This window comes from Eufriesea mexicana, unplaced genomic scaffold (assembly GCF_001483705.2).
Source record: "Eufriesea mexicana isolate 0111107269 unplaced genomic scaffold, ASM148370v2 scaffold1801, whole genome shotgun sequence".
NCBI lineage: Eukaryota > Metazoa > Arthropoda > Insecta > Hymenoptera > Apidae > Eufriesea > Eufriesea mexicana.
The window spans coordinates 153,257-175,411 of record NW_016909918.1 but is presented as its reverse complement, the minus strand read 5'-3'; the positions used below and the strand labels follow the sequence as shown (position 1 = coordinate 175,411).

General features: G+C 31.3%; 1 protein-coding gene across 3 annotated transcripts in view; it reads right to left on the bottom strand.

The window, feature by feature from the left end:
* for (cGMP-dependent protein kinase for) overlaps positions 1–22,155 on the bottom strand; it is a 167,255-nt gene that overhangs the window by 55,802 nt on the left and 89,298 nt on the right. Inside the window, exon 1 of one of the 3 annotated variants that reach the window (XM_017902300.1) lies at positions 15,796–17,415. The exons of the other annotated variants lie outside the window; for them this stretch is intronic. Within the exon in view, the coding sequence (XP_017757789.1) occupies positions 15,796–16,234 (439 nt within the window). The 5' untranslated portion in view covers positions 16,235–17,415. Of the gene's footprint in view, positions 1–15,795; positions 17,416–22,155 lie in introns of those variants that run through there. 3 annotated transcript variants of the gene reach the window in all.

The window sequence follows — 22,155 nt, the reverse complement described above, 5'->3', positions numbered from 1 at the left end:
CCCGCTATGCTAATCGATCAAATCCAAGACACAACTCTCTCGTTTTTCCGCCACTTTCTCTGTTAATCACCTAATCACTGATCCATTCCTAATTACCAACCCCTCGGGCTTCGTTTACAGGGTTTTAAGGCATAGTATGCGTCACATGGCGATAAAATTATGGAACATTATTCTACGTGAAAAACCAAATCGAAAATTTAGAATAACATTTTTTTGTTTATGGCTTCGTTTTCGAGAAAATCGAGTTTGAAGTTGCGGTGGGTGGGCGTGCATTTCACTTTTCATTTGAATCTCGCTGCGCGGCGCTAGTGTCTCGATAATTTATTTAGTGAAATTGTAAGCTCTTGGAACGGTCAGAGATTAATGACCGAGATATTAATCTATAGAAAAAGACATTAAATGATGACGGTAGAAATTTGCACGCCCACCCCACGAATATTCGAAGCCAGTTTTCTTGAAAACCAAGCCTCTTATCGAGAAACTTTATTTTACATTTTTGACTTATATTTTCATGCAGAATCGCATCCTTGTCAAATATGATACTGATTGCGAGATATATATAACTTAGCACTTTAAGCCTGTGTATATGTGTATCGCGGAGGAGCTGTTTTCGCGCGTTTTAAATTCTCAAATCGTATCTTTTGGTGTAAGATTTACTGTCTGAATGATGTGAAACTTTATACACTGAAGCCTCGCATAACAGAAGGCATACGTTTTGTGTTATACTTGCGAATGCTATAGAAGAGTATACCGGGTGTTGTAAGGCGTGGCTGCATCAAACGATATGATTGCTCAATGCTTTAATTTATGATCTTGCTCCATCGTGATACAGGTGTATCACCACGTTGTCAAAAAGATGAACTGTGTTATAGGGTGTTACACGAGCACTACTATAATTTTTGCGTTATGTCACATAAATCTATACAATGTACGCTGTATTTGATTTGTTGCATAGTGTATACGTTTTCATACATAAATTATCGTTTATATGGTGTGAAATGGACTAAGCATTTTGGATAAAGCAGTGTATTGTATGAATAGTATTATGTGCTATATATGTGTGTGTTACGAAATCTATATAGTATCTATCACGTATGATATATAGTATTATACTGGCTACTATATTACAGAGAATTGAATAATATAGTAATACACAGGATACATGGAACTACACAGTAATAACACTATATGTAGCGTACAGTGTTGCACGCAATATAGTATACAGTATAGTATACATTATATACTATATAATATATAAATTGGTGTGCTGTAAATTTCAATATATAGTATTATATGCTATATATTATATCAGGAAATTTAAATGGAAGCATATGTAGTATATAGTACTATACTGGGTAGTGTATTACATAAAATAGAATAGTATAGTAATATAGAGAATAATACTATAGTACTACAAAGCAATAATACTCTATGTAACATACAATACACACGGTATACAGTATAGTATCTATAACATATACTATTTAATATATAAATCGGGTGTACTGTCAATTTTAGTATATAATATTATATGGTATATAGTATGTTAATTTGAATAGAACCATATGTAGTATATATTATTATATCGGATATTATATTACACTGAATAGAATATATAGTAATACATTATTTAAATGGATTATTACATATACTATCCAATACATAAATCGGATGTATTGTCAATTTTAATATATAGTATTGTATGCTATATAATATGTCAATTTGAATAGAATCATGTATAGTATATACTATTATACCGGATACTGTATTACACAGATCAGAATAGTACCGTAATACACTATTTAAATGGATTATTACATATACTATCCAATACATAAATCAGATGTATTGTCAATTTTAATATATAGTATTGTATGGTATCCAGTATGTCAATTTGAATAGAATCATATATAGTATATACTGTTATACCGGATACTATATTACACAGAATAGAATAATATAGTAATACACTATTTAAATGGAATCATATGTAGTATATAGTATTATACCGGATACCATATCACACAGAACAGAATAATTATAGCAATACACTATACTATATATAACGTACACGGTATATGCAATTGCACGGTACAGTATCCACTGTACAATATATAAATCGGGCGTGCCGTGGGTTTCAGGGTTCGAACCGAAGGTTTCAACAGCGATTCAAGATCTCACGAGCAGATCGTCGATCCGTTTTCTAAACGGATCTGTCGGAGTGGTCTGAAGGCGCGGACAGGGAAAAAGGAGAAGAAGCAGAAATTCCAAAACGCCGATACGGGTTCGAAAAGCGTGAAAGTTGCAGCGGGAGAGCATCGTATGAATAACAGATGAGACTCTCTCGTGGTGGAATAAAAACAATAAGTCGCGGTAAACTGCGCGATAAGATAGCTTCTCTCGTGGAACGGACTCGTCCAGGGAACCGTGCTAACGAGTGACCGTGTTTCGTGCTCCAGAAAGTAGCGAATTCGATCTGCTCGTGATTTTCGTCTCAGCTCGCGTTTATATGGGAATCGCGGAAAGGGCGTGTGCTTGCATTTCAGATTATGCCTCTGTCTAGAAGAGACAGCGTAAGCGTTATTCTCGTTCGTGGCTAGTCACGTCGAATTGGCTATCCTTTTATCGGTGAAATCATGCTCCAAAAGTGGTGTTACATTTCTGTACATTCACGGTTTAAAAGGTCTTGTGTCTTTGCTAGGGGCGTGGAAAAATATATTTTTGGAATATTCAGACACAAATATCAATTAAATAAATAAATATCGTAACAGTACACTAGTACTATAGTAGTATAGTAGCAGTATATCAGCACTATAGCAATATTGTAGCAATATAATAGCGGTATAGTAGTGATATATGATAGTAGTATAGCAGAACTATAGCACTATAGCAATATATCAATATAGTAATATATCATTAGCCTAACAGTAGTATAGTGGCAGTACAGTAATATACTAGTAATATAGTAACACTATAGTGGCACTACAGTAACACAGTAGTAGTATAGTAACACTATAATGGCACTACAGTAACAAAGCAATAGTATAGCTGCACTATAGTGACAATACAGTAACATAGTAGCAGTATAGCTGCACTATAGTGACAATACAGGAACATAGTAGTAGTATAACTGCAGAATAATGACACTATAGTAACACAGTAGTAGTATAGCTGCACTATAGTGACAACATAGTAACATAGTAGTAGTATAGCAACAGTATAATAGCAATACGGTTATATAGTAATAGTACACTATCTCCTCAAAGTAGTTAAATGACGATTAGATGGCTAAATATAAATTATATGAAATATTTACACAGTAAATATTTTAACATATTATTAATTGTATATAAAATGGAAAAATCGTTTAAATACTTTTATTTAGCGCGGAATATGGCAGAATCTACTGAACTATTCCAAGAAGTCTAATCTTCGGATAATAGCACTGAATAACGCGTAAATAAAATGCTCCCGTTTCCGAATTCATAATTCCTTTGTTTCTCCATGATCTCAAGAATGCAACACTCTATCTTGTGCAAGACGTTGGTTCGCAAGGATACGAAGTAAAATCGAAGTAAATGTACGAAACGTGATTACAACCAGCCTAATCAGCCTTCGTGCTTATAGATAGGAGCAGCCAACAGGCTTGAGTAACGTTGCTCTTGCGATACAGACGTCCGACCTAAATCTAGTTTTCACGATCGCCGACTGATAGATCGAATTAAATACCCGACGGTTTACGCGAAATATACGGGCAAATTTAGTCATTCCATTTGCGAAAATACCATACGATATTCATTTTTAAAAAAATATTTTAATACGCCACAGAAACGTATATTATTTCGTCTAAACGTGCAAGTTAAATGTATTTACTGCACTGAATTTCGCAATTCTGAAATTTCATGACTCCACTATCGCGAAATATCGCAATTTTGCAATTCCAAGATTTTATAATTTTTTAATATTTCAATTCTACAATTCGAAGTATTCCAATTTCAAAATCTAAATTAAATTTCCATTTTAATTTAATTACAGAATTAAATCCCCATAATTAAAAGATTTTCCAATTTTACTAAAATTAAAATTCGCTCCATTTCTCGTCAATTCTACAATTCGAGGTTTCAAATTTCGAAATTTAAATTAAATTTCCATTTTAATTTAATTACAGAATAAAATTCCAACAATTAAAAAATTTTCCAATTTTACTAAAATTAAAATTCTCTTAATTTCTCGTCACACTTAACACCTCACTGTACAGAAGAGAATCTATCAGAACCAGGGTAAACTATACCTCGACGATTCATCAAATTTCACCAACCATATCGGTAACTTAACCTCTTTGCACTATAGAGACGACTCTCAGATTCTAAATATCGATGTTAATTAATATATCAAATTTAAAATTATCAAACGATGCCTGGAATGTCGAAGTAAAATAATTCTACGTTTTAATTTGCACACGATTTCTTATTTACCATTTTAAAAATATCGTCGACATTATGATAAAAAGTCTTCGAATTACTATTTTTCTGTTTCGAAAAAATCGTCGAGTGCAAAGTGTTAATAACAGTTCTTTGAGAGATGGCGAATGCGAATTATTAGCGTTGGAATTCTAATTTATGTTCACAATAAATTATTATATATTTATTATTTACCAAGATGACATATCTAGGTCTAGTATTTCGAGGTGCGTATGTAATCTAACCCTTTACTCGACGATTTTTTGGCTAGAGAAGGGTAGAAATTCAAAGATTCTCTACTAAAAAACTGACGATACTTTTCTGAGCAGTAAATAAAGAATTGTATAATAATAGAATTGTAGAACACACTGTTAGATTACATAACAGAGTTTATGAGAATATTTATGAGAATATTAATAGAAAGCAGAGCGAAGAAGAAGCAGCGAAAACCAAAAGCAGAGAAAAGCAGAAGCAGAGAGAAGAAGAAAGAGAAAGAAGAAGAAGGAAAGAGAAGCAGAAAGAAGAAGAAGAAGAAGAAGGGTAAAGAGGGGTAGGGCCAGGGCAGGGTAGGGCCAGGGCAGGGCAGGGCAGGGCCAGGGCCAGGGCAGGGCAGGGCAGGGCAGGGGCAGGGAGAGCATACACATTGTGTGGGAGTATGAAATACTCCACCACACATCCACCGAGGTAAGGATAGCATCAATTCTAATCATGAACCATATGTAACATGAAAGAAGACGCATCCTTTAAAAAAGAACGCTACACGATTATCATCGTGCAGGGTTCGATTAAATCCGGTGGCGGTTCGATATTTATAATAAGGACAATCACCCACTCTTGCGAGAAAGACACAATCGATCAATGTCCATCTAGCGGTGAGTGGAGAACCTATTTGTTACTGCCTATATATCGTACTTCGCGAAGTACGGCAAGATGCGTAGGCGGTTTAGAAGAAATTCAGAAAGATACAAATAGAAACAAGACTTTGCTAGAGTGAAACTGTGGTATCGAATCGAGATTGCTTACAGCTGTGTATACAATGTATTAAACAATGTATTAAACAATATGTTAAACAATATATTAAACAATATAATTAAGAAATTATATTATTAAGAAATATTCGTCGAAAAATTGTAAATCTTCGAATGGTTGTAACTTCGTAAAGAAACATCGTAGGATGATGAATTTTGGCTCATTTTAAAGCTCGAAGCCTCTGCTTTAAGATACATGTTCAGTGGGTTTTCGAAAATTTCAGTATTTCGAGAAACGAAGTGAAAAATTAAGAATAGTTATTTTTTTTAGAAATTTTGATAAGTTTAGACGACTCTGCGAACCTTGGAAATTTTTTTTTGATATTTCTGTTGAATGGTCGTTATAGGGGAAAGTTTCCTCTTTACAAAGATGCCTTAAAAGTCATCGTACGATTATATTATTATTTTTATTATTATTATTATTATTTAAAAAAGTTTCTGCTAATAAGCCTGATGATATTTTCTGAACAGTAAATAAGAAATCGTATAATAATTAACACGTAGAATTATTTAATTTTGATATCTCGCACACTGTTAGATTACATTAAATTTGATTTGTTAATTAATATCGATTTTCCAAATTTTATGAAATGGCGACCGAAGGGCGTCTCTCGAGTGCAAAGGGTTACAGAAATAACATTTTCCCAGTTTAGGACTATTTAAATTATATTTTTCCGTAATTTAATTCCAATTCGAATTTCACAGGCGAATCGATCGGATTAAAAAGCCACTGGTTCACCGGCGCAAAGATTTCGTATTCGAACCCGATCGAGCGAAGGACAGGTATTTTTCTCAGCATTACAAAAGCTGATCCCAAGTGCGAGACTGTCGACCCGGATCTAGACGCCACGAGTGGCAGCAAACCAGTCTTCACGGATATGTACCGGCTAATTGACGTTCCCTGCCTACGTGTGTATTGTATCTAATTTTCTGATTAGACAACTTCCTCGCGTCTCTTTGTAGAAAATGGGGAAAAAAGCGTGGAAATTGACGTTATCCTTCTTAGAAATGTCTGAGAAGGCAGACGCCTGATAAACTCTCAGATACAGTGACTCATCGCCAGATTTGGTCTAGTAAGATTTCTCAGATTCTCCACTTTGTATCATACGCGGTTTGCTTGTATTAATTAATACCATAATTGCGGATTTTTAATGTGTAAATGTGATGCAGATAGATAATAACAATTACAGCGGCACAATGAAGATAATTAGGTAGATGTAATTGAATTTCTGCCTGGATAAAAATTAATATTAATTTCGGTGAAATGTAGCTGGGTATTTTTAGTAACTCTAAAATAAAATATTTTGATGTATATAAATAAGTATATAATAGTATTTTTGGAAAAGGGAATTGGAAAATATAATATTCTGAAATTAGTTATTTTGAGAGGTGTCATGAAAATTATTAGGTATATATAATTATCGTGTTATTTGGGTAAAAATTAGTATTATATTTGGAGAAAGTAAGTGTAGAATCAAAAATTCTGAAATTAATTATTTTGAGAGATACGATGAAAATTATTAAGTACGTGTAATTATTATCCTATGTGGGAAATATAATATTCTGAAATTAGTCATTTTGAGAGCTCCCATGAAAATTATTAGGTATAGTTATCCTTCTATTTTGATAAAAATTAGTATTATATTTGGAGAACGTAAGTGCACAATTAAAAATTCTGAAATTTATTATTTTAAGAGGTGCGATAAAAATTATTAGGTATGTATAATTATCGTTCTATTTGGATAAAAATTAGTATTATATTTGGAGAAAGTAAGAGACAGAATAAAAAGTTTTGAAATTTGTATAATTATCATTTTATTTGGATAAAAATTAGAATTATTTTTGGAGAAAGTAAGTGCAGAATTAAAAATTCTGAAATTAATTATTTTGAGCGATACAATAGAGATAATTAGATACATCTAATTAGGTTTCTATCAGAATAACAATTATTATTAATTTTGTCAATTAAAAATTCCATAAGAAATTTATTAAATTCATCGTGTCTGAAATTTCAGAGGCTTTGAAACTAGTATAAAAAATACAAAATTACCAATCCAAAAATAAATTTGAAAAATATATATATATACACTTTGTTCATAAAGTGTGAGATTATATTTGTCAGTAAGTTGAGTGACAAGACATAAAAGTAAATAAAAAAATTGGATTTGAGATATATTAATCAGTGATATCCGACAGATATTATTGTGTCATGATAAAAGATTATCATGAACACTAACAAAGAAGTATATGCCAAGGATACAGCACGAACGTTTATTTCCTTTCACAAGAAGTATATACTTTATGTGTTTTTATCTCACTTACATGTCTAAATTACGAATTGACCTGTGTATATTTTCAAATATTTTTGTCCTTGCTCCACATTGCCTGATGTACAATTTTTACTCGTCGTTTCCAAAATTTATATACAATATTTTTTATTAGAGAAAAAATCACATATTCCAATTTTTTTTGGCAAAATTACATCCTAAAGCAAAAATATCAATTTTAGAATCTTTGTTGACTAAATATTTTATTTTAAGCTGTTTAAAGCTTAAATAATTTTTTTCCATCCTGTGTAGATGATTATAATTAAAATAAATGAATGTAATTATATAATATGTAAATTTTTTTAGAATTTACACGTTTTTAAATGATAAACAAAATTTGGTTTATAGTTTTTACAAGTTTGGTCATTTTATTTTTAATTTATCGAACATTTATCTGATAATTTCTTCCTAATCATTCTTTTTAGAAATTTATCTAATTGTAAGCAGAAATACGTGCATTCTTGTGATTTTATTTTACAAATTGTTACACAGTTGCACAATTGTATACGCGATTTTTGTTTTTACTAGTAATACTTCCTGGAAACCTTGAAACGTTTCGTATTTTGTTTTAACATGGAAAACAAAGTGATAAAATACAGACATTAAAATCGGCGTGAAGCCAAAACCGCGATAAAAGGGTCATGAAAATATAATAGCAATTATACCAACACCACAGTTGTTGTTGTTTAGTTCTTCGACTAAATCACGAATTATTAACGAATTTTATTTAAAAACTAAATAAAATTTTATTCAACCTGACGATTTTCATGTTAACAATAATTTAACAACAATTTCAAATTAACAAATTTCATGGGAAATTGATTTATTTTATGATGGTATTGTCTAGTATTAACATTTATTAATAATTTGTTCTATTTTCCTGCGAATTCAACCATTTTATTATAATGTTACCAATACCGATAATATTAATAAATATTACTAAAATTAGTATTATATTCAAATTAGTATTATATGCCAGTATTAATATTTTATAACAATTAAAAAAATTTGTTGTTCGTCCCATTTGTAACAAAATATACATAGAAATGCTCTAACTGAGGAAATATTTCATCACAGTGTTATCACTACTGATAGTGTCAACAAATACCCATAAAATTAGTAACACTATCTATTATATAACTTAATAAAATTACAACAAAATTCTCACACAATTTTTTAAATTTTTTCGTATTCGATATCTTCAATTCTAAATTTCTCAAAGAAAATCGTAAAATACTTAAAACTTCCTTTATTATACTTCAAAAAATTTCTGATACTCTACTTACTCATCTTTTCGATAAAATTCTGAAGATTCTTTCCTTGGAAGTGTATCATAAAAAAATTATGAATTCTTCAACTTAAACGTCGATCATTTCCAGGTAAAGCTACTTAAAAAGCAATGTGGATGATTAATAAAATCGCTTTTTACTTCTTCCACGATATTTTCCATCACTTTCAGCCCGTTTCGATTAGATTTAAAGCGCAGCTTAGAACACACGAGCGATTTCGAAATATTCCTGGAACACGATATTCACATTTTCTTTAGATTATCATCACCTTCCTCCGGAGCTCATGACAAAGCAATGCTGACATTTTCTATCGCCGAGCGCATTTCCATAAACTTCTTTTATTTCAGCAGCCTTCGTGACTTTCATTCGGTTTCAATGGATACCATGCGTTTGATATTAATCGCACGCGATAAATAATTCTACCACGGGGTTGATTGAACGCGTTGGTAAGCTATAATTATTAATCATTTGTAATAGAAGAGTATAACAAATGGGGAAATTCGATAAATTAATCTTGATTTATTTTTTAAGTATCAACGAGGGATTATATTTCTTTCGATAATTAATTCCGTTTATTTCATCGAATTTTTTAAATTACAAAATATTGCATTTTTTAGATATTTAAACAATTTTTGGAAGTTTATAAATTTATAAATTTCCTTAATATTTAATTTCCCTTATCATTTGGAATTTTTCGAATTATACAGAATTAAATTATTTTAATATTACTCGAAATTAAGCTCCCTTCATATTTAATTTTCCCATCTTTTTGGAAACTTTTAAATTATAAGGAATCGTTATAAAATTGTTTAATTTTAAAATTTAATTTTTTTTTCTCCTCGAAATTTGTAATATTTATGAAGAATTAAATCGTTTTAATATACAACTGATATCCAATACGGAATGTTTTGAAATTTGCAACCAATCCTTAACTCAAAATACTAAATTAAAAGATGGATGCAAATTAGAGAAAAAGAAATAACACCACGATCCATTTAGAAGACGCAATCGGAAGTCGCTGTCAATCATACAGAACAATGATCTTTCACTGACGTGTTTACCACTGAATAATCATCCAATATCTATTCAACGAACGATTTATTCCAGTCAGGATCATCCCAAAATGGCCATCACGTATTGAATTCTTCAATACATATTCACCGTTACAATAATCGATCGAAAACAAATTGACCGCTACTCTCTCACGTATTCAACTACTCTTCACACCAGTCCTTATAAAAAGAACTCGAAATTATCGTTTCAATTACTTTCTATCACTTCCATATGCTATAAAACCAATCACCAATCTTCCCTTCTTCCAACATTTACAAAGAAGAAAAAAGAAAATAATAATAGTAAGAAGATTCATGAGTCACTATATTAAATACTAAAAAATAATAACAAATAATAATAAAGGCTCTCAAAACTGTAACAATATTTTAAAATTGTAGTTTTGGTTACCAAAAACTTGGTAAATTTGGAAAATTCTCATTTTGCAGTAAAAATTTGTCAAAATATAAAAATTGACTCCTGCTTATAAATTTCCACGTTTTGGATCACTGTAGACTAGCATAATGCAATAACCATGTCATACAGGAATGTACTATAGTATATTAAAAATCTATACCATATTCTGGTCTTCTGAAAACACCCCCTTAAACTGACACAGTATTGAAGTTAGATCACGTTATAAGGAATCTTATTTAATTTGTAGTTTTGGAAAATTTGTAAATTTGGAAAATTCTCATTTTACAGGAAAAATTCTGTCAAGATATAAAAATTGATTCCTGCTTATAAATTGCCATGTTTCAGATCACTGTATACTAGCATAATGCAATAATCATGTCATATAGGACTCTACTATACTATAATAAAAATCTATATTACATAAGGAATAGTGATAAAAGAAATTTTCTTGAAATTTCTGCACCAATGCTCTCACGAGGCCGAGCGTAATACCACAGTGCACAAGGTGAGCCCAAAATATTTGCAAGTAAAACAAGAGTCAGCCAAAAGATGGTATCACGTCTCTGTGACAGAGATAAAATGTTTCCGGACATAAAAGTTCATTTCGGTCGATGAGAGAATTGTTAATAACGTCCTTGAATATCCAGGTTTTAGGCTAATTCCCGTTCAGGATCACAGCTAGAGGTCGGCCATTCTTCATTCGCGATAGAACACCCTGTATATCACTCTTCCCCGGTTAAAGGGTTAATAAACACTGTGATTCAACGAGGACAAATAATGTTCAATGAGAAATATTCGTTCGACGAAATCGCGATTCGAGGAACGGCATTGAGAATAACAAACGAGGCGTTATGTCAACTAGGTCTCGCTGCAACGGAGAACCAAGTTTATTTGGATAACTAATATCTTTGATCGATACTTTTGTATGCTCAAGGACCACGAGGAGAGAGATAAACAGATAGATGAGCTAATATTGCGATAATTTCGAGTTAATTTTATTTGAAATATATCTGCATCTATATACGAAGATTGGGTATAGTTTATGTTCCTTTTGGTGATGGAGAATAGAGTTCCATTGATTATGGTTGCGAGTCTATAACTGGATTGAATAATACAGAGATAGATGAGTTAATATTGCGCTAATTTCCAGCTAATTTTATTTCAGATAAATCTGCATCTATATACGAAGATTGGGTATAATTTATGTTCCTTTTGGCAATAGAGAATAGAGTTCCATTGATTATGGTTGCAAGTCTATAACTGGATTGAATAATACAGAGATAGATGAGTTAATATTGCGATAATTTCCAGCTAATTTTATTTGAGATAAATCTGCATCTATATACGAAGATTGGGTATAGTTTATGTTCCTTTTGGTGATGGTGAGTAGAGTTTCATTTGATCATGGTCTCAAGCCTATAATTAGATTGATTAATTAAGAGATAGATGAGCTAATATCGCGATAATATCGAGTTAATTTCATTTGAAGTACGTGTACATATGTTGGGCTTAGTTTGTGTTCCTTTTGATGATGGAGAGTTAAGTCCTATTTGATGACGGTTGGAAGTCTATGATTGGATTAATTAAATTATTTATGGTATTTAATATTATATTTTATAAGGCATTTGGGAAGAGTGGAAGGAGAATTTTATTATGAATTTTGGACAAATAGTATAGTCTTTAATAAATACTAGATATTTTACATTTGAAAAGATGGAAGGAGATTTTTATTATAAATTTTGGAAAAATAGTATAGTCTCTAGAAAGTACTGAGTAGAATGTGTTTAAAAAAGAGAAAAAGTAGACTTTCATTATGAATTTTAAATATACAATATAATTTTTGAGAAGTTTGCTAAATTTAATAAAATGTTTGAATAGGTTTGAAGAGAATTTTTATTATGAAATTATTATTTATTCATATCCCATCATATTTATATTATTTTTTTGATAGATATTGCATACAGATTCCAGTGGTAAGAGACTTTAATTATGAATTGTAGAAAAATAGTAAAGTTTCTGATAAATATTATGTACTAGATTTAATAACGAGTTTGAAAAGGTTTGAAAGGAATTTTTACAAATTTTGAGCAAAAAGTATAATCTTTAAAAGGTTTGAGAAAGTTTGAAAGGAATTCTATTACGAAATTATTATTTATTCATATCTTATCATGTCCCAAAAATTCCTTTAACACTCAACCAATATTTACCATTTAATAACAAAAATTGACAACATATGTGAATAAAAAGAAAATTCAAATCAAGATTCTAAACTTACTGGATTTAATTTTATTTTGTACCTTACACACTTTTACATGTTCATCATTTTTATGTAATTCAACTCAAACTCCTGTGGTTAGCTGTGTCATAATGATACCAGCCGAGGGTTAATGCCAAGAAACTGGATACGTCCATCAGTAAAAATCTTCTTAGAGATATTTATAATTAAAAAGAATAATAAAGAAAAAGAAAAAAAGAAAAGAAAAAATAGAGGGACATAGAATTATTTGATAGGTGGTGAAAAATTAAATAATAATTTCATATAATGATATTTCCTGTGACATATTTATCAAATTTCACAAGGAAGATCGTGAACAACCAGATGTGATCACACGAATGTATTAGATCTTGATCGAAGTAGATTATTCAGAGCGCCACATACCGATCGATGGATCGATGTCAAATCGATATCAAGTTAATTCTGCTTAGAATACACAACACTGCAGAAAAATCTTTCACTGTCCAATCTTATAGTAGCAATTAAATATATTTGCAATGTACATTTCCTTTTATGTTGTTCCCCTAAGTAAGAATGGCAAAGGTCAGATAAATTGTGGATATCTCACATGGAAGTCATGTAAATTCTTGTCAGAAAAACATTTAAAGAATATTAAAAATCGGAATATTATTCGATAGCATTTTTAAACGTTAGAATAGTATAGCACAAGTAATTTAGTAGAAAATGGAATATTGGAGTATTATTATATTAAATGGAATTTTAAAAATTAGAATATTATTTAATAGTATATTAGAGATTAGAATATTATTTGATGAAATTATGAAAATTGAAATATTATTTATTAGCAGAATAAATATTAGGATATTATTTAGCGAAATTTTAAAAAGGAAAATATTATTTATTAATATATTAAGTAACAATTAAAATATTATTTAATAATATATTAGATTAGAATATTATTTCATATATTTCTAAAAAATAATAGATCTTTGTGCTTAATCCCTGTAGGCATGGATCTTTATTCGTCATTACAGCCACAGATTAATCGTAATTTCAGATAGATCGTGAAGACTCTTATCGAAAGTGATTATGTTGAAAATCAACGTCGTAAAAGATATATCCTTTAAATATAGCTAGGCAAACGTTATTGGGTTTTAAGTATTTCTCGGATTCCTTGGTTATTTCTAATCTATACATAATGGTTTCCAAGAATGATTATATTTCCACATATACTTTTCGTTATTTAAAAATTCAGTGAGAACTAATTGGAAACAGTGAATTGGCAAAAATATATAATAACAAATTGATAATTGAAAGTTAATAATTTGGCTTCTCTATAATATTTCATCCTCTTTAAGAAGACAAAGAAAACCATTTGGTTATACTGGAACCAGTACCATTAACATTTTTCAGAAACCACCCACAAAATCAAAAAAATCATGTGTTCAAAATGTCCTTAGTAGATCTCTACGTAGGTATCAAAAATTCTATAGATTTTACTAATATACTAAAAAATCTATATAGCTTTTACTATACGTTCATCCAATCCTTTAGAAAAGGATCTAATCAGTCTATAATTTCCATATTACCATTAACATCTCTTAAAAACCATACACATTGAAAATAATCTGGACTAGACTCTAGACTACCATAAATTTTTCAAGTCCTTATTCTGAACCAAATTAAGAAATATATTATTTCGTCTAAATATGTAAGTTAATATATTAATTGTAATATATTTATAGTACATTGTGGTGAGTTGTACTGTGGTAAATTTCATAATTTTGAAATCTGATGACTTTATTACTATATTGCAATGTTGTAATTCCACAACTTGTGTCAATCTATGAAATATATTATTTCGTCCAAATGTTTAAGTTAATATATTAATTGTAATATATTTATAATACCTTGTGATAAATTGTACTCCAGTAAATTTCATAATTCTGAAATTTGATGACATTACTATATTGCATTGTAGCAATTTCACAACTTGAGTTAACTTACAAAAATGTATTATTTCGTCCAAATACGAAAATTGATATATTAATTTTAATATATTTATAGTACATTGTGATAAGTTGTACTATAGTAAATTGCATAATTCTGAAATCTCATGACATTACTATATTGCACTGCAGCAATTTCACAACTTGAGTCAAGTTACAAAAATATATTATTTCGTCCAAATACTTAAATTGATATATTAATTGTAATATATTTATAGTACATTGTGATAAGTTGTACTATAGTAAATTGCATAATTCTGAAATCTCATGACATTACTATATTGCACTGTAGCAATTTCACAACTTGAGTTAACTTACAAAAATGCATTATTTCGTCCAAATATGAAAATTGATATATTAATTGTAATATATTTATAGTACATTGTGATAAGTTGTACTATAGTAAATTTCATAATTCTGAAATCTGATGACTTTACTATATTGCAATGTTGCAGTTCCATAACTTGAGTCAATATACGAAATATATTATTTCGTCCAAATGTTTAAGTTAATATATTAAATGTAATATAATTATAGTACATTGTGATAAGTTGTACTCTAGTAAATTGCATAATTCTGAAATCTCATGACATTACTATATTGTATTGTAGCAATTTCACATCTTGAGTCAATCTACGAAATATATTATTTCGTCCAAAAGTTTAAGTTAATATATTAATTGTAATATAATTATAGTACATTGTGATAAGTTGTACTCTAGTAAATTTCATAATTCTGAAATCTGACGACTTTATAATATATAGTCTGACGACTATGCTATATAGCAATGTTGCAATTCCACAACCTGAGCCAACCTACGAAAAAGGGGGATCGATCAATAACAAAACCCAAACTGGCCGCGATCTATCAAGATCCAAGTCTACTCAACCTCTCTCTCTCTCTCTCTCTCGCCCCATCCCAACGAAACCGTCTCGCCCAAAACGGGTCTCTAAGCTGGTTAAAAAATCCGCTCGAATACCTTCGCGTATCTGTCGCCTCCTGGCCGGAGGTGGGGCACCGGTTCGTCGTCTCCTGGCGTAGGTGTGAACCGGTACGATCAGCCTCGGTCTGGGTATGAGGAATCCACCTTGGCTATTGCCTGTCTGATTCAGCTCGCTGGACTCGCTATCGGTGGTGCCCGTGCTGCTGGACCTCCTGGACTCCGAGTCCTCCCTAGCGGACGAGCGACTACCCTCCAAGACACCCTCCAACTGCGAGATTACTTCGGCATAGGGCTGCCTGTACTCGTCCTCTCTAGACGGAGGCTTGCTCCTCGCGTTGCTCGCCCAGTTCACACCGCACTCGCGCCAGCTGGCCTCATAGAGGAGCTCCATGGCTCTCCCTCGGGTCGCGTCAGGATCCAAGAGCAGCTCTGGGTCCTCCAACACGGCTCTGCCAGGATAACTCCGCACTTTCATAGTACAGAGTCTGAACTTTGGTGCGACGATTCGCTCTTCTCCTCTCCCCAACAGAGAAATTGCAAAATGACAGACTCTCCTCTCTCTCTTCGACGCTGTCTCCGAACAGAGACTCTTACGAGAGAGCGGATCAGCGAGATAGCATCACGAGAGACACGTCTGTAGGCTACTCCGGGACAAGGCGGTTGGAAAGGTTCGGTTGGTGAGACGACCTTGGCTAGGAGTCGTCGAGTTGGACATGTTCCAATGGCTGACAATTCTCGCTGGAGGATGGAGTCTGGTCGCGAGATAACAAGGACCAGGTCGCGTGGCTCTCCGCGGGATTTAGCGTGGGAAATTCGACGCTGACCTGGCACCCATTCAATCGGAAGATCGATGATTGCTCGCCTTCTGTTTGACCAGCGTCAGCCCTCGAGTCAAAGCTAGCCAGGCCTGCGCTCTTCAGATCTCGAGCATGTTCCAGTCGCGTAAATCACATCGGGCGGCACGTGTCTCGGGGAACTTCCTGGTCTGTTCAGCGCTTTTCCAACGAATCGAGTTCAGTGTCCGTCGAAGGGCCCGACTCACTGCTCGCCGGTTCATGCTTCACGGCAGCGCACAAATGACAGCCGACAGCGGCAGAAAATTGAGAGTTGCGCGATTTTCGAGCGGCTAATTCCACAGGCTGGCGCAAAGCTGAACAATGACGCGCTATTTTTAGTCCCGGCTTGATTCCTTCGACACAAATCGACTCTCTGGATTCTTCATGCGCTCGTCGAACCTCTGTCACCTGGTCATTTCATGATTCCACTTGGTGGTACTTCTTAACGGTTGTTTTGAGCCTGGTGTGACGCTAGGTCTGGCTGATACAGGTGTAGGTGTCTCACTGCGGGTCCAAGGAAGCGAAAGAAGTCACGTAGGTTGGAATCGGTCACGAAGAACGACGAAGGATAGACTGATCGATGGATTGCGCAAGAGATTCGACGGTAGGACAACGAAAGCCCGGTTGGTTCCGGTTTCACTCGCGAATCCTCGATGGATTGGTCCTGTCGAGGGTGTTCTCGCGGCGTGGATGAGACGTCGGGTAAGAAAGGACTCGATTCCGGAGAGAGAAGTAGAGGCAGACACAGTGTTCTCACAAAGGAGGATCCTGACGCGAACGAGGACACCGGCAGGACCACTCCTTCGAGACTGACGCTCACTGACAGCGTTCACGACTGGTGAAAAGTACGCCCGCAAAGAGCGTGCACGAGAAACTCCCTTCCCCTCCGCTAGGCGCCCCCACCAGGCGCGCTGCTAGAGAGAAAGGACAGTGGTTCTCAGGCGACCGCGGTTGCCCTCGTCGCAACCACTCCCACGTATGTACCGGGTGACTCGACAGCAGTCGAAGGTTATCTATGCTTTTTCTAACGCAGTTTTTTCTTCGTTTCGGTTTAATTCGGTTATGCAAGTACGACATGGCGGGATATAAGTGTAACAAAGGAATATGACGCGAGTACGATTTATATAGCTGTATATATAGGCGAATATACATTTTTAAGCTGTGCACAGTTAAATGTATATAAATTTGTATGAAATATTCTACCGTGTATAAATAATACTGTATTACGTGTAGTATTGTGATATGTGACATTTAAATGGTATCTCGAATTTATATAAATTTTATATTATAAATAGATTGTTTGTACATTTAATTATTAAACTATTTAAAATTTTAAGAAAATATAATAAATATTGTAAGAATAATTGAAGATAATAATATATAATGAAAATTGAAAAATAATAATATATTGAGTGTAGTATCATGATATAAAATATCATTAAATATTATCTCAAATTTACATACATAAGTTTTATAAATTTAGTTATTAAACTATTTACAAATTTAAGAAAATATAATAAACAATTTTAATATGATAATTCAGATAAATAACGTAAGTATAATTGATGAGAATACTGTAGAATGAAAATTGGAAAATAATACTGTATTATGTGTGGTATTATGATATGAAATACTATTAAATACTATCTCAAATTTACATTCATAAGTTATATAAATATAATTATTAAACTATTTACAAATTTAAGAAAATATAATAAACAATTTTAATATGATAATTCAGATAAATAACGTAAGTATAATTGATGAGAATACTGTACAATGAAAATTGGAAAATAATACTGTATTGTGTGTGGTATGATGATATAAAATACCATTAAATACTATTTCAAATTTTCATACATAAGTTAAATAAATATAATTATTAAACTATTTACAAATTTAAGAAAATATAATAAACAATTGAAATATGATAATTGAGATAAATAACGTAAATATCATTGATGAGAATACTTCATAATGAAAATTGGAAAATAACAACATATTATGTGTAGTATAATGATATAAAATACCATTAAATACTATCTCTAATTTACATACATAAGTTATATAAATTAAATTATTAAACTATTTACAAATTTAAGAAAATATAATAATGTAAATATGACGATTCAGATAAATAATGTAAGTGTAATTGATATACTTATAATATAAGTGCAATATAGGAATACAATACCAAATTTAATAATTTAATAATATTAACTTAATAACGAAAGTTTCAGTCTAATTTGAGCGAGGTGATTGATTGATATGATAAGGGGAAGATAGTTGGAATGTTTGAGATACGTAAGAGATACGAGTAAAATGATACGTTTGAAAGAAAAGTTGGCTTTGAGAAATTGATACGGGAAGATAATTTGTTGTTTTGTTATGTATCTTGAGAATATCTTGTTGCAATATCTGCAGGTGGAGGAGCATCGTTAATCAAACAAGATAAACTGATTATTTGAAGCATTCAAATTTCTCATGGGAGAAATCCATAACATACTGGTTATCCTAAATCTACAATATAATTTATGCATTCAGTTATAAATATTTTTACTTTCAGATTTAGAAAATTTGTGAATTTTTAACAAATATATTTAGTATAAAATATTAAAAGGATAAAAAGATATAAAAATATTTAGCTACTGAAATTGTTTTGTATATTGTGAATACAATGCACATAATAAAATTGTATAACTTTTATTATAAATGATGACCTTTGTATGTAAAATTTGTATTTGACCAATAAATTAAATACCATGTGTTACTCCTCTGTCAGCTGTGTATTCTGAACATCTGCGTTGAAATTACTCTTTCTTGGAGCCATCAAATTCTCGGACTAATTCTGCTCGAAATCAAATATACTATGATGTTGCAGATTTTGCTCGAACACAAAAAGATATCACAGCAATAGAAATATATATAAATTAAATGGAAAATTTTACAATTGATTTTAGAAGACTTTGCTATTTTTATTTCTTATATCTATTATATTTTATTACACTTTTTATTCTGTGTTTTTATATTTGTACTATATCTTCCATAATATTATATGACGTCTTATCACATTTATGATATATTATAAAATACCATAATTTATAAAATTTTAATACTATATTTTATAAAATATTATAAAAGAAGAAATTTTTTCAGTATTTGAGACAGGATACATCTATCCTTTCAATTAATTCAAATTTAAACCTCCTTTATTTTAATTTACAGACGACATACACCCTTCCAATGCAACATAAATTCCCATTCAAAACGTCTAAGCTCACACAAGGTGTAAGATTCAAAATTATCGTTTAGAAAGGCAGTAAAATTGACTGTACAAAAATTTTTACGTCGTTTAGTCACGCTGAATGATCAATTTTATTCGGTTCATTGAGAAACGAACGATAAGAGCTACACCAGGTGTATTTTTCCTGAATCTGCTTGTTTACCCTTCACAAATTGCAGTGAAACAGCGTACCCTAATCGTGAGAACAAGATGAAGAGATACATCACGGATGTTTGTCATGTAGTGGGAACACTGGGAGCAAAAGTGGAGCAATCTTGGTCGGAATTGCATCTCGTGCTTTGCCTTGGTTCCACAATATCTGCGCATTTCGTATCCTATTTTTCTTCCTTTCTTCTACTCCGCAGTTGCTTCCATTAGCATAATCTTTTACATTTTCCTTTTCAGCAATCAGATTTCTCCAATAACCTCGATACGATCGATCTTCTTTCAAAGGAGACTGTGACTTTTACTTTTAAACTTTTATCTCTTATCTTTCGTTCGCATAATTAATTATTTTCTTTACCCATTCAATTTCGTATCTCGTGGAAAATATTTTGTGCAATTTTCAAGGCGAAATTTTGACAATTGACGAAATTATTGTCAAATTTTAGGTCGAGGATGAATATCAGAAATGTGAGAATTTTCAACGTATTTTTCTTTTAAATATTTCTTCAATCTTCTAGATATTTTTCATAACAATTTGTTCATATATGGTTGATAACATTATGTTTCACTTGACAACTTTGTTTGATATTTTAATTTTTCAGTGACAGAATTATATAATTAAATAGAATCTAAATAATTAAAATTCTAATTATTAATGTAATCTAAATAATAAAAGATCCTTTTATGAAAATTGGATTGTATATAGTTGATAAAATTATGTCTCATTTAACAAATTTGTTTGATATTTTAATTTTACAGTGATAGAATTATTTAATTAAATTTGAATCTAATTATTAATATAATCTAAATAAAATTCCAATTATTAATGAAATCTAAATAATAAAAGTTCGAATTTTTAATATAATACTTTTACACCAAGCAAGTCTTTATTCATTAATAAAGGAACATGTTTATGGTTCATAAAATTATGTCTCATTTGACAAATTTGTTCGATATTTTAATTTTTCAGTAATAGAATTGTAAAATTAAATTTGAATCTAATTATTAATATAATGTAAATAAAATTCCAATTATTAATGAAATCTAAATAATAAAAATTCGAATTTTTAATATAATACTTTTACACCAAGCAAGTCTTTATTCATTAATAAAGGAATATGTTTTTAGATACAATATCGTATATTATTTAAGTGATGTGTTCCTGTCAATTTTTTAATATTTAAAAAGTAGTTTTTGATTCGTCATAGACAATAAAATTCCACCCATTTTCATATCGAGCCATTCTGGGATCATGAGTCATGCAGTGTAGCTACGTTCGAACTGCAGCCACGAAGTACTTCAATTTGTCGGCCATATTTACTATTGCAATACAGGATATACAACGTCTAAAAGCTACAATTTTTTTCTAAATAATTATCCACCAATATATTTACTTTCGAATCAAAAAAATATTCAGCCCAATTCACTAATTCGTTTTTCTTCAAAAAATTTTAGAAAATGTTCTTTCATTCATAGAAACGAAGCTTAAGCACACACTTGAAATAAGTTTAAAATAAGTATAAAATTAAAATTATTTACCTTTCTTTTGAAATTCTATAATTATTTATCTTTCTTTTGAAATTCTAAATATCTCGTTTACAATTTATATTAAAAATTATAATTAGGTTAGGAAACTTAATTTCGAAAAGAAAATGCAATTTTTCCTCTTACGTAATGTAAAGTTCGATAGACATTAGGGCCGATTTCCAAGTTTCTTGCGTCTCGTATTTAAAAGGTTTTGTCCCGTTATTGCATTTGAAATATCCATGCTTTTGCACTGATGACTTGTAGTTTTATTACCGTATGTAGCAATGCACGTGATTATTAAGCTTATACAGAAATAAATTCATGCAAATTACCAGTTCTTCTAACACAATTTTACCGTTAAGTTTTTACTAAAATGATCGTGGAAATGGCCGAGTTTCCTTCACGTTGGGCAATAAAAAATATCGTTAATGCGTGGTACTATACGATGCAACCTGGTTAATTCACACTTTCATTTAGCTGTTCCTCATAATTTGCCACAATCATTACCATTTTTCTGCCTTTTCGTTTTTATCCCTCTTGCTGTAATCCTGCTTACAAGATGCGTTAAACTATAGGAATTCAAAT